Here is a 24,607-nt window from a genome sequence, read left to right on the forward strand (position 1 = left end):
ACAATCTCTGTAGTTTCCTCAGTTCGAATATCATATTAGACTCTGCTCATTCTCTCCTCCGTCCGACTTGAGTTTCTCTCTCGTCGACCTCCGCTCGTCTTAGGATCGACTCCTATAGACTTGACACCTCCGCCTCTACCTCTGGTAGTCCTCCGCTGTTTCCTTTCTAGTTCGGACTTCGTCCGGATTAGTCTTATCTCTTGTTTCCGAACGTCCGCCGGAATTCCCGCGCATCGGACATCGGACTCCGGACATCGCCCGACGCCCTCCGGACATCGTCCAGTAACCTTCGGACATTGTTCAACAACCCTCGGAAGTTAGGGGCACGTACTCGGGTAAGGGGCGCAGCGCACGAGCTGAAGCCAAGCCCTTCGGATCCGACCCTTGAGCACGTTCTTAACACCGAGCCAGCATGTGTTCCATTCTGTTCCATAGGTTTTGACCATTGACAAGCTATATCGTAGGAGATATTTAGTGCGGTCACTGTGAATCCGACAAGGGCTGAAAAAACAATATAATCCATATTTAGATATCTTGTAACACCGTCAGCTGGCTGAATGTGAAAAAAGTAGCAGAAAACATACCTTTCGCCTTTCTGTAGATTGCCTACCCCATTTGGCAATTTGAATTTGTGTCGAGCGCAGTTGATGGTACCTATACCAGTAGCTGCCAAGCCTCGCGAGGATTTCGTGTCAGCCATATTAACCGGGTTATGACTAACACAGGTACTGCGCTAGTAAGGAAACATTAAGTATGTCGGCCCTCAACAGTCCAGACTACATACGCACCTCTTGTCATTCATTGGCTCACTCAGATAGGTAGCTCTTGTATGCACGCTCCTCCACAAAATAGGCCCATCCTGTATTTAAACCAGGATCCACTCGGTCGGAGGAGACAGCCTTCCGCTTGAGACGGAAATTCGCATCTATAGCGACAAAGAGTGCGTACATCCATCTGTCAACCAGGGTGAGCAAGATGTTCTCATCAAACAATCAACTTTAAACTTGCCTCGTTGCTGGAGGTGAATTCTCCCAACCTTGGGGTAAATTCTTGCCCGCATGGGGGCATGCTGGACAAACTACCGCAAGTTCGCCAGCTTTTGTTTCTGCGACGCCACCAGGGTCGTGACCTCGGCCACTACGCCTGAGTTGTCGAAGGTGATGCCATTCATGTACTATCCTCATGAATGCTGAATAATGGTCCTGCAAGTTGAGAAGGATCAATATGATACATTAAATTGAAATTTTATGACTTACCTTGATGAGTGACAATCCAGTATTGTCGGAGCGCCTGGCTAGGCTGTGATAAAATTCATAGGCCGAAATCTTAGACTCAAATGACAGCAGTTGATAGTGCTCAAGTACGTTGAACGTTGCAGCGATTTGCGGATCTGTCGTTGTTGCCGGATACCATCGCACTTGTAATAGTTGCTTGTAGTGCAGTTGGGCGGTGTGACAGCCACAAAAATCTAGCGCGACATCATGGATCCCATTGATGTCAACAATGATGAATTCATTGCCTGTTGAGGGACGTGGATTGTAACAGTGGTCACTGGGAGGATGACCCAGTTGCACACATAAACCAAGGGACTTGAGGTGTGTGCACTGGAAAAAAGAGCCATTCCACTCCTATGTTTGTAGGTTAGTACTGTAGACCATGTATCTAGTAGGAAACATGTACTTCAATAACATGCAGTGGACTGGATTGATGGTGTTTAACAGTGCAATGTCGACAGTACATTTCCATGCCGAAACAGTCCCTGCATCGGTACTTGGGTTCTTCAATTTCACTGCCACAGCGGCAGACTGTGCGCTGGCCTTCGTGACCATGACCCTCCAGAAATATGGTCTCATCAAGGAAAAATTGGCAGTCGAGGAGCCAAAAAAGAAGCGGATTGTCCTAAAATAATCATGAGCGTAGTAAATATCATTGATGTTTTCACTTACTACAGCATATTCTTTGCGCTTATCCTGCAAAACGTCACCCGTGATGATTGGAGGATCACAAAATGGAGAGACTTCATCCCAATCGTTGTAGTCCGGCCAATCCTGGATGGCGTGAGGTTCATATAGTAAACCAGATGACTCACTCTCAAGTGTGGCCTCGCCAAGTGAAACATGCCCTGTTTGTAGAGTAGTGCGTCCATTAGTAAATGCATATTCCCATATCAACTTAACTGCTGGTGTGGAGCTTGGCTGAATGAAACGCTCAACTTGCAGCTTCGGTTTCTTTGCAGCCCGCGTCATGGCAGGATACTAGAGTGGTGGCCAAGCATGCAAATTGTTGACATGGCGAATCATTCTGAAAATTTACATGTAAGGCTTCCGTGACTTCAAATATATCTACACTTACCTTGTACTACATTATTGCCAGGACCATGTTGAAGGGCTTCACCAGTAGATTGATTTGACAGCGGGTAATGTTCTGGCCTGAAATTTGTTTTGGAAGACAAGCCAGATGGTATGGTGTAAGTTTCAGTATATTCACATGAGGCGTACACGATACTAACCATAGACGTGTACAACACGTGACCACAATGACCTCACATGACTTTGTTTATCAACACACGGTGCCTCGCGTTCTGGATGTTAGTACTAGTATATTAGACACAGCGCAAGAAAAACTTGTATGGACTACACCGTGACACTACGTGCACAAAATCTATGTTGCATGAGTACATGGAAGAAATCAAATTCTGATGCCTTTCTGATACATCATCTCCCCCATTGAGTGAGCAAGTGTGAGCTCGCAAACACCTCCAGAAAACAACAGACACTCGATGTCTTCTAGATATACAAGCACAGTCCTCAAGAAACGGGAGACCGAGTCAGCAGCATGCCACTCAGGCAAGACTCCGCAAAAATTCAAGATTTGATCTTGTGCAGGAATGGTCCGGTTGAGTATCTTTTGGACCTTGGCAATCGAGGATTCAATGATGGAAATATCACCGGGGGAGGAGTCTTCGGGGAAACTCTTCACGTAGTCGCAAAAGACTCCCTCAACAAATTTGCAGGGGTCATCGCCGATCATCGCCAACATTTCGTCCTTAATGTCCTTGACAACGCGTAAGCATTCTGGAAGATTGTCACTGTTGAAATTGAGTTTAATGTTTCATTTCATTTCTATTTATAAAATTGAACATATGCACATACAGCTTGATATTTTCGTCATCTTCTGATTCCGAGTCATCATCTGAATCGGACTCAGACTCCGACTCAGACTCATCGTCATCCCCACGATGCAAGGCTTTTGCGACAGCCTTCAAGAGCTCTTTGGAGAATTTCTTTGCTGCTTTCGATTCCTTGGTCTTCGAGCTACGAAGCACTCTCCGCCTCTTCAAAATATCATCTCTATGTCTTTAATGTAATTGGTCAGGAACGGATGTAAATAATTAATGAATGTATGACATACTTTGCGTAATGACGGCGGTGCCTTTCACGCGAAGCTTGTAGCTTTGCCTCGGGTGTTTTATGAACAACTGGACGGGCCATTTTGACTAGCTATAGTAGAGAGAGACTTGGCCAACAGTTGTAGTAAAGTGGTGGTAGTCTTCAAGAAAAAGAACCAAGGATCCTCCTTGAGTGTGGCAAAATTGCGACACTGAGTCTTGGTAGGACAAAAACTCATTTGCTCAATATCATATTTCAATGGGCCAAACTTATCACAATGCTAAGCTAGGCCAGTTGCAAGCATTGAATCAAGGCCTGTCTCATGTCAGCGTGTGTTATAGCATTGTAAATGTAACTTGAGATCATCAACAGAGATAAAGTCCGACTGCCATTGCACTGAATTGGTCCCTAATTACATTGAGTCTCGGTAGGATTACACCGAGTCTTAGTAGGACGAAAACTCATTCAACCAATATCATATTTCAAACGCAGGCGGGATCATTGCACTAGCACCGTGAGGCCAGTCAAGCATGAATTAAGGCCTGTCTCATAATCTTCAACATAAATAAAAGCCCTACATACTGCCATTGCACTGAATCAGTCCCTCTCTAGCAGTTGGACGAAAACACACGTGGTTCACAATCATACGCTTGAAGTGAATTTTTCATCTCATTGCCACACTAACTAATAGCTATTACCTGCAATGTACATCTAATCTCACCAATGGCACCACCCACCAAATATTCTGCCGAGCAGATCGAGTTTATGGCGACATTCCACAATCAATTCCTTGAATGTAAGGCCAACAGAAATTACGAACCTCTGTGGAATCCCTTTTTTGAGGCATGGGGAGCAAGGTTTCCAGAGTGTGCTGTAGTCTTCAAAGACATTCCACTCGATGTCGACTTAACCGAGGAACAGTCTACTGTGCTGTCAGAAGCCTGGGCATTGCGTCAACAGGTACGTATATGCTGTCCGAATATTAATTTCAATAATGTGTTCCTCACCATGTTAACAGCGCCTCATGGAGAAATTCCGTAATGATTTGGGTACGTCAAAAGCGGGTCAGCGGGCGAATGGACAGCACACTGCCACAGTCAACAAGATGATTAAGAATATCATGAAGGGCTCGACGGACAAACCCACTTGTGTCTTGAAACCATGGGAAATGTGCTCAAAAACACACTATACGAAAGCCAAAGATGCGGTGAAGACTGAGCAGGAAGAGTTAAAAAAAGTGCCATTTGCTGAGCCGGCTAAAAAGACTACCCTGGGTATCGTTAAGCGGCATCTCAAAGCCACTTTCGACAATGAGTCTGAGGAAGTAAAGGCAGAGGTCCTTGCTGCTATTGAGGCAATGAAGGAGGCGAAATGTGCAGAAATAGAGGAAGCAAAGAAGCAGGATCACAATAAGGATGTGTAAGTTACATTCTTTGCTTTCTATGAACAATGTTTTCTTACAGCATGTGCAGCTACATATCCAAAATCGCTGTGATTCTGACCCAGTTCTTCGAGGAGTTGCACGAAATGACAGATTGGGTATTCACGGTACTCATGGGCGGGCCAGATCCTGCTGCAGGTGGGACACTTGATATCAGTAGTTTTCATGTTGGTACAATGAAACTGGGCAACCAGTTCAGTCAAGCCTATCCCCAATTCTCGCAGAACATTATGGTGCCTTACACGCAGTTTGTAGAACGCGTTTTTCGTCAGTCACCCTTACTCAGTACAAGATATCAGACTAATACCTCTTTCAACAGCCAACACAGCCACTCCGGTCATCGCTTCTGGATCTTCATCTACTGTCCAATCACCCTCTGATATATCAACACCTACCACTTTAAATACCACAACTGCCACGTCTGATGCATTGTTTGACTCACGGCTTTCTTCTCTCACGGAAGACGTCGACATTCCATTCTTCTCCGAGCCTTACGCATCTCTGCCACAAATGGACATGGATGACACATTGCAGCCATCACTTCCCGTTCTTCCGATGCCTCTGCAACCTCTGCAAGACTTGGAGATGATGCACAGTTTCAATCTGTTTCTGCAGGACCCATCCATTCTCGAACAAGACCCACCTATCCTCGAACAAGACCTTGCCCCGCAACACTCGCTACCGATTATCGCGTCACCACCACGAATTCATCAAACACAAAACTCATTGATTCTTACAGATGAACCTGCTACTACCCCAAATGAAGCTGGAGCGCAGCCGCAGCCTTATCACACTACAAATCCCACCTTCACCTTCACCTTCCCTATCTCCACTCCACCACCCTCCCAGGCGCCTTCATTGACAACCCGCATTCTATCAGGTACAACGCCACCTGCCGGTGCACTCCCCACCCAAACTCTGACACCTCTGTCTGATGCTGCCCCAAGAGGACCCCCTTCTGACACAGGCAAGAAGCGCGCATGTGAATCTGAAAGAGAGCGGTTGAATGTCAGTGTGAATCATAAAGGTAATGCTCGCAGGGCTGGTTCCAGTGCCTCCGCCTTGGTTGATGAGAGAGTGACGGAATCAACGGATCAGCAGGATGGCCGAGGCAAACGTCAACGGTTCCAATCCAGGCGTGCTGCAGAAGCCAACAATATTGGTGGCTCGTCCGCCACTTGGAAGACTGGACGAAAATGAGTGCATATGCGCGTCTCCGACAATTGTGTCATTTATTATACCATTGTTGCATATATGTAGTTGCTTGCGTGTGTCGTGTGTTTGTTAATGCAATAATTTTGATTTATTAGTTCTTGACATATTGGAACTTGTGGAATCGGGTGATGCAGTTTCCTGAGTCCAGCCCCAAATACCATCTTGCTAGGGACATGGTCCCTTACCTCAAGTCTCTCTCTACTGTCCCTTCATATCATTGTCTTCTTACTGCGGTTCAAAAGCTTCCGGTATGTCAGATCTCTTAACCTCATGATTTTACATTGATTTTGTCTTTTTTAAAGCAAAGAACAGATTCAAAGTCAAGGAAACAGCATCTTCCTGTCTGGGCTTCTTGGACATGGTCTCAGGCATATCTGCCTCAAGACATCCATGAGGATATGAAAACCACCTCAGTCACCCTGGAGCATTTGAGTAACTACCAGTTCGATTCTCGTGGATGGGGCATGGTTGTGGCCCTGGGACTTGGACTCCTACTTCGTGAGTGTCGTCGTGCTCAGGAATATGAAGCCGACGAAGCTGGAGATGATGTACCTGACTACTTGGGTAACTCTATCTTAGGCATCCAGATGGGCGACCAGATTGAGGAAAAGGTTGTAGAGATAGGGGCAGAAGTTGAAGCCATGCTGAAAGATGAGAGCCTGGGGTTGTCTATTGTGAGGAAAGACATTGAGAAGAGGTGTTCAGAGGAGAAAAGGAAGTTGAAGGAGAAAAGGAGAGTCGAGGAGGAGAAGAGGGCTGAGGAGGAGAAGAGGGCCGAGGAGGAGAAGAGGGTCGAGGAAGAAGAAAGATTGGCTAAGCAAGCAAGCAAGGTGGACAAGAGGGTGAGGAAATCCAATGCTAAAGAGAAGGGTAAGAGGCCTGCTGCAGATGTGGAGGAACCATCCAAGAAAAAGGTGAAAGCTTCCCCTCCTGATCCACCTCGTCGTTCTGCCAGAGACAAAGCACCTCCAAAGAAGTACAATGTCTGAAATATTTGATATATCATTCCATACATCTTGTATCACAATGACTTAGAGTTGATTAAATGTTTTGTATATCTGTGCTTGAGACTTAAAGAAATATTCAATATGGCACTGGCCATACATGTTTGAATATAGGTCATTACTCATGCAGCCAGCCCATTTGCACGTACTGCACAACCAGGCCGGCCTTCATTGGTATGGGTCACTATAGGTGCGGCCAGCCCCCTTTTCACACAGTAGAAGCAGGCCGGCCCACAGGAGTATAGGCCATTACCCATGCAGCCGGCCCATTTGTACAGACTGCACAACCAGGCTGGCCCTCATTGATATGGGTCACTATAGGTGCGGCCAGCCCCCTTTTCACATTGTAGAAGCAGGCTGGCTCACAGGAGTATTGGTCATAACCTATGCAGCTGGCCCATTTGCACAGAATGAAATACCGGGCCGGCCGGTATTGACCTTTGGGGCAGCTGTTCCCCTTCACATATGCCAGGGGCAGACTGCCAGAATGTTGGGTTCTTCACAATTCACTGTACACTATCAATGGCTATAACTTGATATAGATTATGCATGACCTGGCCTTCATAGTGTACAGTGAATTTTGAATAGTCCAAGATTGATGCCCTAGCCACTGTATATATTTTACAATATTCACAGATTCACCATCACAGTGATATGCAGGGTGAGGATGGCTCATCACCTCTACATGCATGTGTTACAGTTTTGTGGGTCACAACTGTACTACTAGTGTATTGCACAGATTTTGTAGGTTTTATATTATTTTTTTTCATTAGCCTTTATCATCGGTATTCAAGTTGGATCAAAGGTAATAACCTCATCCCAATCCTTTGATCCAACTTGAATACTGATGATGTTTGGATAGTTTAGTTACTGATACAAAATTGTTTACACTGCACTGTATTTTAGATATTACCATTTTTTTATACTGGAGGATGGAGGTCTTCAAGTGCCTTCAAAACCATACTAATCCAAGAGCTACCATTAGCCCCTACAGTGTTTGGCCTATCTGTCATTTATACTAGAGACATTGGCCTGTCCAGGTCCTGCAGATACATCATTTATACTAGAGACACCGGCCTGTCCAGGTACTGCAGATATATCATTTATACTGGAGTCATCGGCCTGTCCATATTTCACATAGTCGGCCGATCCTGGATATACGTACACCGGCCGGCATCTGGTAGGCCAGGTTTTGCAGGCCAATGTACACGTCCTATGACAGGGTTTTACAGTGTCATATGACTGAAAGGTGTGTGGTGAGGATGGCAAGGTCGCCAAGGATGCTCTTGCAGTTGTCACCGAAGCCGGGTGCTTTGACAGCTACAACCTGGAGCTGGCCATGGAGCTTGTTTAGGATGCAAGCTGTGAGGGCTTCGCCATCTAAATCCTCTGCAATGATGACCAGTGGTCTGAGAGCAGAGGCAGCAGTTTCGAGAGATGGGAGGATGTCCTGCAACGAGGAGAATGAAAGGCTTTTTGAAATCGACTTTTTGAGTCTTGACGTCGGTGATGAAGTATGGGGAGATATAACCACGGTCAATGTGCATGCCCTCTGTCACTTCAATCTCGTCCTCGGTTGTCCGACCCTCTTTTATGGTGATGACACCCTCCTTTCCAACTCTCTCCATCACTTGCACAATCAACCCACCGATGTGCTCGTCACCGTTAGCAGAGATGGTGGCGACCTGTGCAATCTCAGTGGTGGTGGTAATAGTTTTGGTATTGGCCTCCAAGAACTGAACCACTTTTTGAATGGCTGCTTGAGCACTGCAATGGAGGTCCATAGGATTGCATCCTGCAGCGACATTTTTGACACCCTCAGCGTAGATAGCACGAGCAAGGACGGTTGCGGTGGTAGTACCATCACCAGCAATCTCGTTTGTTTTTTGTGCGACGTCCTGAACTGTTGAGGCTGTTTGGGAAGCTGCGGCGGGAGATGGGTCACATGACTAAGGTTGGCTGGTCCGAAATCAAAATTGAAACATGAAATCGAAAGCCTTACATAATGTGAAAAGGAAAAGCCAAAATTAGCACCCGAAAGCGAAACGAAAGTTCGAAACCTTGATTGAAATCACTGTGAATTTTGTCCGCTGGCGCCCTTCATATCTAGGCGACGCTGGATACATTATGTTCGGACCTGTGGCTTGGGAAGTGCTTGCCTTCGGAACTATTTCTTTCGCTGTGCTTGGTTCTGTGTGTCATTGATTTAACTGGAATATGTCACAATTGAATTATCCCAAACAGGGCTCTGGACTACTTTCCAGCCAGCAGGCACTGTCAACGCTTTCGAATCAGGGCATGTTTGGTATGTATCTTTATTTCGCTACCGCGGACACTGGATCGTTTGGCTTGGATGGATCTTCTCAGTGCAGCAATCATTGCCATAGCTGGTTTCATTGCAATGATTGGAGCAGGGCTGAACCTAGTTCCCGGACGGTCTTTGACGGTAACTACCTCCAGTAACTTTTTTGATGCTTTCTTGGCTGTCACAAATCCTGTGGGTACCTTCTTATGTCTTCGAGTAACTTGTGTTGCTTATCTGCTCATTAGGTTCTTGCATATGCAGGTACACAATTTTGTGATGTTAATCAACATTCCTAAATACTTTGCTAGGACACTTCATGTATGACTTTTTGGGCATGATATTCTGAAACTGACCTACGACAGGTTCTTTATTCCGATATCTGAGATGCGTAAACCCGAGGACGCTAGTATGAAGGTCAGAACGCTCCGGTACTCGATATTGTGACTGAAGGCCATTTTCAGTGTCTACAGAGCTTCACTACAGTATTCTATGTTGTTTTCAGCGTAGTCATGTATGTCTACAATGGAAACACAGTCCAGTCCCTGGTTCTCTTTTCCCTTCCTCCGGTACGGGCAAAGGCAGCATTCACCATTGCTCTCCCAAATTTCCTGTTGTCAGTGATGCTTTGCTGTTTGGTCTAGTCCTCACTAATTCTTTATTCCGGGTCATACACTCATACAGCTACAAAGCTTGTGTTGTTCGAATATTTTGTCATTCAGAGCACATCCATTCACATACCTTACTCGGGTGGACAGTTTGGACTCTGCTGTGTTTTGCAAGCTCAGCTATGGCTGCAATTCTCGCCATCGCAGTTCCAATATTTTCCTACCTAATCGGCATCACGGCAGCCCTCTTTGCCGCATGGTACGCGTATGGTTTGGCCGTATTCTTCTGGTTGCATGACACATATCATCTCGAGGGTGGCATGGACGGGCTCAAACGACGATCAATCGGGACAATACTCGCAGTGTTGACTATAATTTCCGGCACTTTCATCTGTGTCGCTGGGACTTATGTGTCGATAAAGGTCAGTGTTCGTGCCTTCGCATCTGACACTCATCTCACTGTCAGTGGTTGATGATAGCTCATCGCTGAAGCCTACGCCAATGGCCAAGTTGGGAGACCGTTCGTTTGCTAGAGGGGGTTTCATTGTGGCGTAATGTGTAGTCCGTGTCGAGTCCTTTAAATTTAACTTTTAGAGCTTTTCCTAGGACATGACCAGCTTGCATCATCAATCATGATAGTCCATGATACATGCTCAATGTGTTCCAAATGCGCTAGTTGCTGAACTGATCTGGGACATTCATATCAGTGATTTTAGCTTTATAATGATAGGTGGCTGTGGACACGGTGTTCGACTCAGACTGGGAAGAATGTCTTTGACGGTGGCTTGCTGGTAAGTAGGCGCAATAAGCGCACTGGTAAACTCTCATTTGAATATTATGTAAAAGCGTCAAGCGTCTCCCCAGTCTTTGTAATTTTCAAATTTCTTCCCTTATACTATTTGCGTGCACTGGCAGTCTGCTACATACTAGTAAAGAACAACTATTCTAAGTGAACCGGTGACTGTCGACCCATTCCCGTCCCATTGCTCGTCACCTATGTCGGAAAAATCTAAACCTACCTTGGAAGGCTTCTATATTTAGACATCATTTCGGCACCTTCCAAGGGCATTGCAGCCACAATTCCAGACCCTTGCATGGAACCTCGGACATTTTTGGCACTTCGAAGGACCTGATGATAATTTTAGCTGCTTCCAATTGGCTTCCATGAGTCAGCATCCACTCTTTGCCGTCGTCCGTCGTTCAATCATAGTTTGTATTCTTATCGACAACTGAATCTAATTTGTTTCTTCATTCCACACATCTGAATCGATATTGTATCATAATATTGTTCACTATGGCGCCGTGGCAGCCGCAAGCACAACCAGGTCCTGTCTTAAATGGACTGTCCTCTGAATCTGATCCAGGCGGCCCAAATCCAAATCTTGTACAGTGCAAATATTGTAATTGATCCTTCGCGTCTCGGGGTATTGCGTCTCACGAAAGGAGCTGTTTGCAAAAGCGGAAGAGAAAGAAGGAAGCCAAGGAGTTTGCAAAGCTAGCTACGAGAGCAGTTGAAGTGCAACAGAAAGGTATGTAATTATAGACTGTAACATTGTAATAACATTCTGACATGCTGTCAGAACAGCACAAAATCCGTCGTCGTGAGGCAGCCAGTCTGAGTGCTGTCTCACACGGGCTCCTAGGCCAGCCAGGAGGAGCGCACCTAGTAGAGTCTGGCCTCGATGTCATAGGACATGACTACTATTATGAAGATGATCGTGATGGATTGGGCATTGAAGGGTCGCATCAACGTGAGTACCGCATATGACTAGATTCATGATTTATCTCTGACCAATTCATTTAAAAGGCTCGGACTCTGATATGAGCATGAAGAGTATTGCCGGACCAGCATCCAAGAATGGACCTCCCATCATCCCTCATCCCGATCTTGACAAGTTCAAGATGGAGTACCACCCCACCAGTGGTCAACCTACAGTCGTCGAAAGTTTTTCAGTCTATGGACGTGCGGATGCTCCGCCTCCATTCGTCGACGACTCTCCATGGCTTCCCTTTTTATGCCGTGCCGACTTTGAGTTTGCTGAACTGGCGCACCGAGCCGCTCTCAGCAAGGAACACATAGATAAATTTTTGCAGCTCATTTGGAACATTGTAGATGGTCACACAAAGTTTACATTTAAGACTCACGGTGACGTATCAAGAGCATGGGATAAGGCTTCAACGCAGATGACACCGGTAAGTGCTGTCTTATTTTGAAGTCCATTAATCTAATGATTAGTTACAATTATAAACCTTAGTTCGAGAAGCACATTATATCTGTAGATTATCAGAAGGGGAAACTGGACTTCGATGTGTATTCACGGCCAATATGGGACTGGGCCATGGACCTACTCAACAAGCCTATTTTGGTGTCGCATTTTGAATGGGACGCTCAGCGGTTGTACAAGCATAATGGTACTCGGTATGAACAATTTATACATGAACCTTGGACTGCAGACCGTTGGTGGAGGATCCAAGTATGCACACAATACATTAGCTTTGATAGAACTAACAGTACTAATGATTCGTTTTGTTGTAGTCTTCGTTACCTAACAATGGGGTACCTTTCGCCTTTATCTTGTATGCAGACAAGACACACTTGTCGTCTTCTGGCAATGTCAAAGGATATCCGGTAATTGCCCGGTGTGCGAACTTACCGGTTCACATTCGAAATCATGCTGGAATAGGAGGTGGTCGCCTCGTGGGCTGGTTACCGATCGTAGGTTTCTGTTTTGCCTCAAATGTTACTTGCTGATCGTACTAACACGGCGTTATTATGAAGATGCTGAAGAAGACCACAAGCTCTCCTACACGAATTTAAAGCGTGTCATTTGGCACGAAGCGTTTTTAAAGTTTCTCGAGGTTGTCATACTTTACTCTAAGACAGGATTTGCCCATAAATGTTTCGATGACATCACACGGTGGTTATATGCGCTGATTCTGCTATTATCAGCTGACTATGAAGAACAGTGAGTACACTGTCTACTTCTACCCTCAAGTTATTGACATTTCAACAGGTGCGTGATGGCATTAATACGAGGGACAGGCTCCCTCTGTCCATGTCCCATCTGCCTGGTGCCTTCAACGAAACTTCGCGACCACACTGTGACATACCCCATCCGAAAAGTTGAGGATGTGCAAGTTCGTGTCAAACTCTATGAGGAGAACCGCGTCGTGGGAGAAGCGGCCCTGAAGGAACAAGGTTTGCGACCTGTAAAAGTACGTCCTTTGAATCCTTGTCTTTCTTGCATACTCTGAATCATACTATCGTCAGAATGTCTTCTGGAGATTGGAAAACTCAAACCCTCATGAGACAATCTCTCAGGACCTGTTGCACGCATTTCATGGCGGTTTATATGGTCATCATATTCACGAAGAGGCTAAGAATCTCGCAGAACTTCTCGGGCGCAGTGCCCTCAAGCAAATTGACGAGCAGTGAGTTCTTAATGTCTATCACTATCCTTTAACTTTGTTCATATTTTGTACAAAGATTTGATGCCTTTCCACGATGGAGGGGTCTTAATCATTTTTGCCGGGTCACGAACATTAGCTTTAGTGATGGGAACAAATTTCGAGATATCTCGAAGGTATGTCTAATTACTTTGTCGACAAACTTCATTTTCTCATGACTATGTCAACAGCAATTTCTGTTTGCTGCTCATAATGTGCTCACAAAGCAGGAGAGCAAAGCCGGCTACATGCTTTTGCGGTGTATTGCGAGTTACCTCGCTATAGACATGTATGTCTCGCTCGACACCCAAATGGAGGGCACTTTTATTAGGCATTTGGCTTTCAAACAATTTTCAAACATGTTTCTAGGCAGGCTGCTACGCGTTTGCGGGACTTGGAGGATTTTTGGTTTGAATTGTGCCGAATTCGGCGAATGCAGAGTAGTGATACATCAATGTCTTATAGTTGTAGGTAGTGATACATCAGTCCTACAGGTACCATGCCATGTCCTCATATACCTGGTGCAGAAAATCTATCCACAGACCAATTCTGTTGCGTCACAAAAAATCAGAAGATGAAATATGTTAGCATTTGATCACTCACCAGCTGAGGAGTAGGAAAGGACACACCACGCCGTCCAAGCGGCATTGGCAATACGAATGCCACGGCCGCAATCTGTTAATATATGTTGTTCTACATCGTTATTATCTCAAATATAATTTTACTGAGAAATGGCACTCACTAACACGCCATCGGCACCAGAAGGAGTAGGAAACCTGGTGATCCTGGAGGGTCACAACGCACACAGAACGTGGCGTAGCCTTTTGACCACATGACACCTGGGGTGAGGAAGGCTCGAACACCCCAACAGAGGATGTCGGTGCAGGCGACCTCCTTGAGAGCCAGGAGAAATAACCTTTCGGATGAGTAGAAGAAGAGGGGCATTCTGAGATGTAGCCTCTGCTTGATGGGGAATCCCAGGCACAGATGCGCTTAGAGAAGATTAGTTAAAATAAAATAAAAACATGAAAAGGATGAAGTGATAAGTGTTTAGGGCCGGAGCGCATTCAAGCGGGAATCTCCAGCGGGGGGTGACTTGTCACTTGGTGCTATTTTCGATAATCAACCTACCGATCAGACTCGTCCATCAGATGCACATCTCATGATCCAGGCCCAGTCATCAGGCGGAAGTAATGTTACCTATAGATAGACTGAAGAACCACGATGCCATCAAACGAAGGCCAGGTACCAGGTCCAGAGAACCATGGATTGAGTACCGGACCAGGATCCTCCACTGATATATTAGCCCTATAGATTATAGACAACTGTGGATCATAGGAATACATGTATCAGTATTGCCCTCTAATTGTAAGTACTTGATGTATTATTCTTACAGTATGGCCTGCCACATCTTCTCTCTAAGTGCTGAAGTCTCCCAAGGCTAGACTGGTTTGGATGAGAGCTGATTTTAGTCCCAAGGTGCGGACGCATGACGGTGTGGTATCCTTCGTCAGCTTATCGATGAGGTTTTGTTTTGTTATGCAAGGTAAGCGACCCATTATGTTTTTCCCAGACTCTTCCTGAACGACTCCACTAGACAGAATCTTCAAACGCTAGGCTACATTGTGCCATAGGCACCAAGGAGTTGATACTGGTAACGTGGTTCCTTCCATCCGCATGCAGTCACAGTATAGTCATTGCTTATAATGCTAGCTTGTTATTTTCATTCGACCAAGTGCGAGCATAAGGTTGGCTCTAGGTCTTATCATGCAAGGCATTCGTTCTCGTAGCAATATGCTGCATAGAAGACAGATGACTGGCACGCCACGATGACCAACTATATTTTACAGCAGTGTAGCACCTTTGTTGTCTTGCAATCACTTCAGCGGACTAGCCGGGTTACAAAAGTAAAGCAGACTGTCATTAAGTGACATTTATATTAAATACAAACAGACATGTCTAAATGAAAACTACAGAGACCCATTATCCGAATCTGCGGCTTGTCTGAGAGCAAGGCGTTTTTGTCGGATCTTGGATAAGGCGCTATTGGCACTGATAGGTCTCTTCACAGCAGAGGAAGTGGGAAACACTTGGCTGAGTAATATCAGCCTTTGGCAACATAGTGAAGGGTGATAAAACATACCGATTCCACCAGATCAGCAGTTCATCGACTTCTTGACATTCCTCGGGGTCTTCTAAGAGGTCAAGGAGACTGTGGTAAAACGTCTCAGAGTCTGTAGTTGTATCGGTCCGCGAGAATACTGAGGACGAACTGAGAGCAAATCGCACCTTTAGTCGTACATGAAAACCATGCTGCGATAGAAGTGTGATGTTCAATGGACCTGAGTTGCGATATAAGCCACGGAAGCAATGGTCACAGCATTCATGCCATGGAGGCGAGCATTTCCCGATCACGTGGCCTTTGACTCCCTCTCGACTGAACTTGGGGACGTGAAAACATGCTTGTAAGCCTGGTAGAATGCAATGTAGTGAATGTATAATGTGAAAATACAAATGCGCACTCACGCACACTAGCAAGCGGCTCCTAAGAAGACCACACCACGGGTCTTCGGGGTCATAAGTATGGAGGGCATACAAAAAAATGGGCCATTGATCTCCACAAACTAGCATTTCGCCACTTCGTAGGTCCTCTTTCGTCCTATTTACAAAAAAGTGCAAAAAGCACTTCAGGACCGCAGACATGCCTAAAATTGAATCATACCGAGAGTCATTCCAGTCCAACCCAGCAGGGCAGAGGAGAGAACCGGTGAGTTCGTGATTGAAACCACGATCAATCTTGGAGTTTCTATGTAAAGGAGGTTGTATGGCTTCCCCTTTCGGGGAAATCCAGTTGAGCACCGCAGACTTCAAGGTTTTTGTGTCGTCGCCTCTGGCACCTGCGGCTCCCTTACCAATCTGTAGATGATAAGCATGAGCTTTGGCTACGCAGAAAAAAGATGCACCAGCTCTCCAACGTGAAGGATTTCTTCCTCAGACCCATCTTTGAGTCGTTCCAGGAGGCCAGGATATGAGTCTAAAAGTTGCCCGAAGACGTGATGTTCTCGCCGCTCTCTGTCATGTACGTCAGCGGACAAGTAAATACAGAAATACATGTCTTTACTCAGCAGAGAATTCTCCAGAGGAGTATCCTCCAGTAGTTCCAGTCTTAAGATGCCGTTGGTGAGTAAGGAAGGGTAGTTACACAATGAGAATACCGTTCGACCAAAGTGGCGTCCATGAGAGACAAGCGGGTCGGAGGAGGAACTGGAAGACAAGATGAGTCTGTAAAGGTTGTAGTCAATGTTAGAAACTGCTTACACTTTTTTTCGAGGCCCCATTTAGAGAGCTGATGAGCCGCGTTTGCTCGGGATACTGGAGGTGGCGTCTTGGGCGATCATGAAAGCTGGGGGGAAAGGGAAGGACAGCCTGGACTTCACAACTTTTATCCATGGCACAATGCTACGTAATATCCCATGAAAACCACCGGCCATGATACTAGCGGCCATGGTACTGGCGGCCATAGTGACTCCAGCCGCTCGTATGCTGAAATATATTAACCCCGAGTCAGGCTGGCATATCATGATCAGGATAAAGCTCCACTAGCCTTGCATCTTCTTGTTGCGGCTCGCCACTCGATAAAACATCCGCCTAGTGCAATATGCCACAATCATTGTGTGAGAACTTCAGAGTGCAAGGACGTAATGTCAACTTGCACCTGTGGTAAACTTGACGCACCTACCTAGCAGTGGGACGTACTGATGCCTTTGTCTAGGATCGAGTTAGTGTGCGGTGCTAATAGAAGCAGCAAGGAACTCACCGGTATAAGGTCTGTTGACACCATCAGCCATGCTCAAAGCTAATTATAGACCAGTGAGCCGAACATTGATGACGACGATTCCTCAGTACGTGACGACGGGTCCCCACTTCTGCCCGTTATCAGCGAAGGCAAGGCGGACTCCACGACCGAGCTCAAAGAGAGACTGCATCTGATAGAGAAGAACTGCTTGAGGCTGGAAAGGTTATATCAAAAATACAGACTTCGTTGGCTGGAGGAAAAATATCGAGTAGGGGTGCTGGAAGAGTACGCACCACATGGAATCAGTACTTGCTCTCCCCATCAGATCCCATGGGATGCCCCTTCTCCTCCTTGAAGTAGGTTGGTCACACATGTTCCTAAAATCAACTGACTGGAGCGCTCAGGTGAATATGATCCTGAATTTGAAGACCAAGAGTGAATGCAGGAGGCGTATTGTAGCATTGTGTCGTCCTACAAAATTTTCGTGACACAGAAGAGCAACTTGGACGTGATGCCATTGGTCTTCGCCCACTGCCTATATTTTCCCAACAGACGTAGATATTATATTCTCTGATCATTAGAAAAACTTACTGCAAACTTGGCTTCTGCATGTCGCCTATCGCGCACGTCGATAATGTACGCGCGCCTGTATATGTATTTTTCCCCTAAAGGATACCTGACCGACGATGAGGTGATCAATTCCATTCCTGAGCGAGTTGTATGCGTGCGATTGGACCTGCCGGGGATGAAAGAATTCAGAAACAACATTGCTGGGCAGTCCTTCGATGGCGGTAGAAATCCACGGCCCTGTAAAAAAGAGAAAACACAACCAAAGCTGGAATTGATAGTGCACGGTGCAGCCATATTACATAGGCAGTGGAGGGACAACACGATAGAACGAGGGGCGAGAGTAACGGCTAACTTGAAGAGTATACTAAGACAATACCAGACAAGACATAAAAACCAGGCTCGTAGACCTATTAATGTTGGGCATCATTAGGACCTGCTTGTTGTTCCACATTCCGATGCTTGCGCTGCCTAGGGACCATATTCAGAACATGTCCATACTTCAACAAAGAGTGAAGGGTTGCGTACAGATACTACCAATGCGCGGGAATTTCCGCTGCTTGGAATCTACAGATGCTGCAGACCTATTGAACATAGGAAAGCACTTCCAAAATGACTTTGGGGGCGAGGCCAGGACCAGAGTGGAAGCTGAAGCAGTCACTATGCGAGGATGAAAGGAGCTTTGAGGGGGAAGAGATGGGGAAGGGGATGCAGCTGCATCATGCGAGTTGATGGTTTCTGGAGGTACTTGAATATTGTCGGAAAGCTCGACGGGATTTCATGATCGGAGTGACCTTGAAGAGACAGAGATGGGGAATGTGAGGCAGCAGCATCACGCGAGCCTACAAGTTCTGTTGCGAACTCGGTCACATCCGGTAGCTCGTCCGGCACTGGTGCAGAAGAAGCTGGAAGAGAATGGAAGTTTGCTGATGGCTCGAAAAATATTTGCATGAGATATACTGCTCTATAAACAAGACACGAATTTATTACCTGGTCGATATAGCTTGAGATGTGGGACGCCGGGGCAACGAATGAGGATGACACAGCATTCGTCATAATGGTGGACTCCTGAGATATATCCCACAAAAAGATTGTGTTTTCCTGACCGCCTGTGGCAACAAGCTGGCCATTTGGTGAGAAGGCTATTGCAGATACCCTTTTGGCATGCTGGAGCACACCACCGAAAGGTTTGCAAGTCGTTGTGCTCCACAGCCTAGTGGTGCATGCAGTGGAGATCCGAGCTGGGCACCGGTCAGTGCACTCCAGAAGTAGATCTGGCAATCATTACAGGCAGAAATGAGACGACAGCTGTCTGGAGACCAGACTATTGAGAACACCGGCTTGTCGTGGATGAGTGGTTGGGTTTGCTGCTTGCCAGTCACTGCGTTCCAGATCGGCGAACCATCTGATCATGTGATCTGCTCGCAAACTTGATTCCATAAGATAAAATGGTTTTGTCCTCATTTATCCATCAAAGTAATAGTATATTAAAAGCACACTGTTTTACAGTGTCGATACAAGGCTGGTAACGATCGATACAGCAAAAAAGAATAATTCAAAATAGCTGGAGCACAAGCTGTGACGTAAGTCCTGACTGGAACTGATTTTACCAAACTTCAAAGTCGTCATGATGTAATTGGTCCGAGTCATCGTCAGCGTCCACATCGCAGTAGCGTAGCTCATCGGATAGTATAGGCCGTAGGATAGATTGATCCCAGGATGTTTGTGAACCTTCAAGGGCATCAGTTGCGGAGGAGAACTGGTAGGTCTGCGCTTACTGTGGTCAGAGAAATAGAATGCGTGGGTGTTCTCAAGAGCTAGGGTATACAGCGTTATCTCAGCTTGGGCACGGTGCATCTTGGCCTGCAAGATGAGTAGATCTAGCCCGTGATTGCGTAGGTTAGCGTTGCTGCGGCAAGCAACAAAAGACTTTGACATGAGCTCCGACTGCATGTCCAATTCCGTTTGGAATGCCTCGTAAAAGGCTTCTTGGACATCAGCAGTGATCCATGTGCTCAACAGGGGTGGTGAGGAGCCGATCCGCTGTAGAGGGACAGTTAAGCATGACCAAACAGAATTTTACAGTACTGACATCTAAAATGTCATGTACTGGTTCTTCCTGTGCAGAGGGGGGTTGACCGAGTGATGAAGGGGGCGAGGCCCCAAAAGGGGGGGAGCCCTCCCTCCTACAGGGGTGGGCTTCCCAACGAAGGAAAGCTCTCCAAAGGTGGAGACAATCCCGCTGAGTTGAGGTATGCGTCATTCCTTATTAACCAAGCTTCACACTTTGCTCGCGTAGAGATTGAGCAGGCCAAAGGTGCACAGGGTAAAGGTAAGCACCGTGATGGCACGCCCACATGCCTCAAGGTTGCTGAGGGTGTTTTGATCTCATGCTTGGCTGGAGCTCCAACATGTGCTACATAGTAAGAGGGTGAGGACCATAATTCCGCATCTCGAAGTCAAAGAAGCTCACACATTCAAAATTGCTCCAAGATTTCGATGGCCTGTGAGTACAAAGACACCTCCATCTGACACTGTTTCTTCCTCTCTTCCATGAGAAATTGCTCTACAGCCGCATGCCTTCCTCTGTCCCTACCGGCATTACAGATGCCATGGTGTCTATGCAAGGTTTCTTCCTGCATTGCCTCTATACTACGCTCCCCTACTAGTTCCCAAAGATCACTAGGATACACTCGATCTTTGAGTAAGTATGACAGTATGTATAATTCAGTTTGGAGCTGTAAGAAAAATAAAATAAATCAAGATATACCAAGACATAAAATTATCAACCGACCTTCTGGCTTGCTATCAGACCAACATAGGCATCCATGAATTTGGAGCCTAATAAGGTAGAGAGGTGAAAAATGTCCATGCGGGCGGTTGAGTAATCAAATAGTTTGGGTGAAAGACAAGTCGACATCTTTGTGGGTAGTATCTGGTACTACGGTTTTGCGCAGAAAATGAGCTGACGAGGCTTATTTGTAGCGAGGGGCAAGTGGGGGTGGGAATCCTCCAGAAACTTGGGAGCTCCGCGGCCCTCAAGCTGTCCTGGCCATCAAAACAATGAGTTAGCCATCAAAAGAACGAGCCAGTAGCCATCAAGATACCAAAGGCGTGTGAACTTTCGCACATTCTGAGCAACCTCTATGTAGTAGACTTTTGGACGTCAACTTGAATCAATGAACAGGAACCTATATGATTTATTAACAGACAAGTGGGTGTTATTACATTGAAGCTGCTATATCAAACGATTATGACGGTCCTTTCGCACTCCTCCCAAACAGATGTGGCGGTTAATAGCTGGCCTTACTCCTACTCGCATGCATTTGTTGCAGCATTTGAAGAGAATACCGAATTCCCTCACCGGAATCCCATCGCCTTCCGAAGAGTCAAGCTTATTCAATAATTCTGTTTGCTCTCTGCGGTTCCACTCAAGTTCAATTGGCAAGACTGGATGTTCTTTATCATCCATCAATGAAGCTGTGGTACTGTAGCGAAGCAAACTCATACCTCTTTGAGGGTACTGGAAGGTGGCTAAAGAGGACATCCGGAAGTATATGTCTATTTTCACTATATGATGATGAGTTTGGAATTTTCTTAAGCATGAAGAATACTGACCTCGATATCCACATTTATCTGATGTGCATCTCGCAATCCATTCGGTAGTCTTGTCAGTGGTATTCCGCCAAGAGTACACTGCTGCTTCTATGTACGTTTTTCTTCCACCGCCATCAGCGCATAGGCAGCAAGGATATCTAAATTCGTGTCTGTCACGGTACTTTTCTAGACTGGACGGCGGAATCCTCTTTCCATCACCATCAGCAGGCCTGTGTTGTATGGAGTCACGGCCTAGACTTTGCACAGGATTCAAATCGCATCTCACCAACACCATTCTGTCATGGATTTCGAGGCGCTGTCATAGTGCAAGAGGGCGACGCGGCAGGTCATAGCTTCCGCAATTAATTTGGCTAACCTCCGAGCGGTTTCATGGTAGTCAGGTGGGGAAGTGATGATAGAGGAGGGTGAAGATGGAGGTTCCATTGGGTAGTCTATTGCGACAAGGGCATACTCTGCTGATATACGAGGCCACGAGTTTTAACCCTCCCCACTCTATCTTGCCGTCATGAAGTGCGCCAGCTCCCCACTCTTTTGCCACGAGTTCCAGCCTTTCTTGCCAGTATTTAAATGCGCCGGCCCCACCTTTAGCCACCTAAGGCTCTGGTCTGTGGGAATTTGGTCATGCAATGATGGCAGCTATGCTGGCAGTCCAAGGCTCGGCTGTTTCTGCCGAACCTTGTTATGACATACAGCTGAAGTTTTAGTAAGTCCTTTTTCATCCAACCTCAATTGCACACTCGTCCTTTCAGCTCCTCCTCTTCATGGACTTCGGGGGTTCACCGCTGACTCCCGCTCCTTTCAGGTGCACCTGTACGCGTCACTTTACGCAGGAGAGCGCCTACACCAAACATCAATGTTCGTGTATGCAAGGGAAGAAGCGATTATTTTCTGCTTTGTCCAAAGCAAAAGACCTTTTGGGCTCTGCCAAACAGTCCTGAGTGGATGGCAGCAGCAGACCATATGCCTGCCTTAGCACGGCGTCTTCAAGCGTGCAGCCCCACCGCCCATGTGACCTGTCTCCGTCCGTCAACCAGGTTAATGAAGGATCTGTTGCAGGGCCTTCCAACACTGGCTCAACCCTGTCGGAAATGCACCCCCAAAAGGAGGTTTCCTGTGCAGCTTTCTCGTCGCTCAATACCAATTCGGGTGCTGCGCCTATGGTGATAGATGATGACAAAGACCTATCACTGGCGCAGCAGAGAAGCCGACGTGTTGACGTCCCTATGCCACTGTGTTACAGGCAGTACGAGGACGTTCTTCCACAACCTCCCCCGAGCGTCCTGTTTAGCCATACTGCCCTGCCACCAGATCCCAACCCACCAGAAAATCCTACTCATGCTTCCACTGGTACTTGTACTTCGTTTCGGGGTCCTCCTTTCCGTACGGCTAAGAATGCCTTCGGACTAGTATGCCAGTTTTTCTCATCCACCCCCCCATCTCACGATCCGGAAGAAGCTGTGATGCTGCAAGACATGAGCTCTGTCCCAGCAGAGCCAGACACCCTCTGCGCGCCTCACGACCTTACGTTTCACCCATACCCCAACCGGTCTTCTTTCGAGCTCGGTCACTGGTACTGGAATGGTGGTGTGCAGAAGTCTCATAGGGACTTTAAGGAATTGATTGATATCGTTGGCAATTCGCATGTTGATCCTGACAACGTGCGGAGTATGCCATGGGACAGGATCAACTCGACATTGGGTACGAGTTGTGACGACAACGAGGAAAACGAATGGGAGGATGAGGATGCGGGCTGGCGTAAAACCGAAGTCACCATTCAAGTGCCCTTCTCTTGGACCACGGCCCAGCCGGGCTCTTGCCCGTATATGGCAGCGGACCTTTACCATAGACCTCTCATCTCTGTCATTCGGGAAAAGCTCTTGAATGTTCAAGATGATGAGCTTTTCCATTATGAGCCTTACAAACTACGATGGAACACTTCCCATCTTCCCCGTGAAGTATGTATTCATGGTGAACTGTACGCTTCACCGGCCTATATGCATACACACTGCGAGCTTCAGGAATCTCCTGGAGAGCTGGGATGTAATTTACCCCGTGTGGTCGTCGCACTTATGTTTTGGTCAGATGCTACGCACCTGACAATGTTTGGTAATGTGAGGCTATGGCCGGTGTATATGTACTTCGGTAATGAATCGAAATACTGCCGCTGTAAACCGTCCTGCCATCTGGGTAATTACGTCGCTTACTTTCAAAAGGTACGATCACCTTTACTATGAACTCTCTTCAGCACAAAAGCTTATGTTGCGGTAGCTTCCAGATTCATTTAAAGATTTTGCGAGTACCTACACTGATGGCAAGGGGGCTAGCCGCGAATGTGCAACCCATTGCCATCGTGAATTATTTCAAGCACAATGGAAGGTCTTATTCGATGATAAATTTTTAGAGGCTTACAAGCATGGCATTGTTATTCTTTGCTGTGACGGTGTCGAACACAGGTTTTACCCGCAAATATTCACCTACTCTGCGGACTATCCTGAAAAGTGAGTTGTGAATGTCAGCTATATGAATTTCAAGCTAATAAATTTCAGGGTTCTGGTTGCAACGGTTCGGCAGATGGGAGGGTGCCCTTGCCCAAGATGCCTGATACCGACTGCATGGCTTCACAATTTGGGAATGCACTGCAATATGCACGAACGTTCAACGCTTGCACGATCCGATACCTTGAGGAGTGAGCTGGTTACTGCCGCACACAGCCTCATCCACGACAAGAACCTTGGTGTAGATAGTACAGGAGTTGAGACGCTTCTTAAGCCTAATTCGTGGGTGCCGACCTCGGTGAGCATGATCATCGGTTGCTTTTGCTGCCCTTACTTACCCTTGATTAGAATGTTTTATCTGACGCCCTTGGTGCATTCGGATTCAATCTATTTGCTGCACTTGTCATTGATCTCCTGCACGAATTTGAGCTCGGGGTGTGGTGCATGGTTCTCATTCATTTACTGAGAATCCTTTTCGCATTGAATAAGGATCTGATCAACGAGCTTGATAAAAGGTGCCCAATGCGTATTTGATGAAGGCCCGATATACTTATACACCCCTGACAGGTATAGGCAGGTCCCCCTGTTCGGACCCTCAACCATTAGGCGGTTCTCTGCCAATACATCTGAGTTGTCAAATATGGCCACTCGGAACTTTGAAGATCTTCTGCAGGTATGCCTTTAGAGTGATTCTCCTAGTTCCTTTGGAACTGACATTGTATAAG

General features: G+C 46.6%; 8 protein-coding genes across 8 annotated transcripts; 3 read left to right on the forward strand and 5 right to left on the reverse strand.

Annotated features, from left to right (window-relative positions):
- Positions 1-1,232: 1,232 nt before the first annotated feature.
- HD556DRAFT_1232449 (uncharacterized protein) lies at positions 1,233-1,860 on the reverse strand (the record flags this gene model as incomplete). Its single annotated transcript, XM_041297510.1, has 2 exons — positions 1,233-1,628; positions 1,681-1,860. Coding segments are annotated over 2 exons (576 nt in total), but the record flags the coding sequence as incomplete, so codon positions are not given.
- Positions 1,861-2,688: 828 nt separating this feature from the next.
- On the reverse strand, positions 2,689-3,491 carry HD556DRAFT_1306020 (uncharacterized protein; the record flags this gene model as incomplete). Its single annotated transcript, XM_041299857.1, has 3 exons — positions 2,689-3,088; positions 3,153-3,356; positions 3,412-3,491. 3 exons carry the CDS (start codon positions 3,489-3,491, stop codon positions 2,689-2,691), a joined length of 684 nt encoding a protein of 227 aa, XP_041163253.1.
- Positions 3,492-4,112: 621 nt separating this feature from the next.
- HD556DRAFT_1306021 (uncharacterized protein) lies at positions 4,113-7,034 on the forward strand (the record flags this gene model as incomplete). The annotated part of the gene is made up of 7 exons (XM_041299858.1): positions 4,113-4,349; positions 4,408-4,808; positions 4,853-5,097; positions 5,150-5,838; positions 6,091-6,105; positions 6,141-6,293; positions 6,348-7,034. The coding sequence occupies 7 exons, from the start codon at positions 4,113-4,115 to the stop codon at positions 7,032-7,034; spliced, it is 2,427 nt and encodes an 808-aa protein (XP_041163254.1).
- A 1,249-nt stretch (positions 7,035-8,283) lies between these two features.
- On the reverse strand, positions 8,284-8,833 carry HD556DRAFT_1440276 (GroEL-like apical domain-containing protein; the record flags this gene model as incomplete). Its single annotated transcript, XM_041306091.1, has 2 exons — positions 8,284-8,499; positions 8,552-8,833. The coding sequence occupies 2 exons, from the start codon at positions 8,831-8,833 to the stop codon at positions 8,284-8,286; spliced, it is 498 nt and encodes a 165-aa protein (XP_041163255.1).
- A 343-nt stretch (positions 8,834-9,176) lies between these two features.
- Positions 9,177-10,569, forward strand: HD556DRAFT_1462163 (uncharacterized protein; the record flags this gene model as incomplete). The annotated part of the gene is made up of 9 exons (XM_041308271.1): positions 9,177-9,242; positions 9,294-9,354; positions 9,422-9,546; positions 9,600-9,615; positions 9,663-9,672; positions 9,717-9,768; positions 9,816-9,967; positions 10,036-10,381; positions 10,439-10,569. 9 exons carry the CDS (start codon positions 9,177-9,179, stop codon positions 10,490-10,492), a joined length of 882 nt encoding a protein of 293 aa, XP_041163256.1. The 3' UTR covers positions 10,493-10,569.
- A 1,274-nt stretch (positions 10,570-11,843) lies between these two features.
- HD556DRAFT_1208336 (uncharacterized protein) lies at positions 11,844-13,732 on the forward strand (the record flags this gene model as incomplete). Its single annotated transcript, XM_041296519.1, has 8 exons — positions 11,844-12,152; positions 12,215-12,433; positions 12,496-12,685; positions 12,739-12,925; positions 12,974-13,175; positions 13,231-13,391; positions 13,447-13,543; positions 13,598-13,732. Coding segments are annotated over 8 exons (1,500 nt in total), but the record flags the coding sequence as incomplete, so codon positions are not given.
- Positions 13,733-15,376: 1,644 nt separating this feature from the next.
- HD556DRAFT_1306024 (uncharacterized protein) lies at positions 15,377-17,813 on the reverse strand (the record flags this gene model as incomplete). The annotated part of the gene is made up of 14 exons (XM_041299859.1): positions 15,377-15,515; positions 15,550-15,667; positions 15,696-15,748; positions 15,822-15,877; positions 15,933-16,065; positions 16,129-16,322; positions 16,370-16,478; positions 16,622-16,688; positions 16,725-16,778; positions 17,163-17,174; positions 17,224-17,234; positions 17,313-17,416; positions 17,595-17,673; positions 17,794-17,813. The coding sequence occupies 14 exons, from the start codon at positions 17,811-17,813 to the stop codon at positions 15,377-15,379; spliced, it is 1,149 nt and encodes a 382-aa protein (XP_041163258.1).
- A 1,562-nt stretch (positions 17,814-19,375) lies between these two features.
- On the reverse strand, positions 19,376-20,689 carry HD556DRAFT_1306025 (uncharacterized protein; the record flags this gene model as incomplete). Its single annotated transcript, XM_041299860.1, has 4 exons — positions 19,376-19,500; positions 19,548-19,812; positions 20,292-20,507; positions 20,564-20,689. 4 exons carry the CDS (start codon positions 20,687-20,689, stop codon positions 19,376-19,378), a joined length of 732 nt encoding a protein of 243 aa, XP_041163259.1.
- Positions 20,690-24,607: the final 3,918 nt, after the last annotated feature.

Source organism: Suillus plorans, assembly GCF_016647745.1.
Source record: "Suillus plorans strain S12 chromosome Unknown HD556scaffold_13, whole genome shotgun sequence".
In the NCBI taxonomy this organism is placed as follows: Eukaryota; Fungi; Basidiomycota; class Agaricomycetes; order Boletales; family Suillaceae; genus Suillus; species Suillus plorans.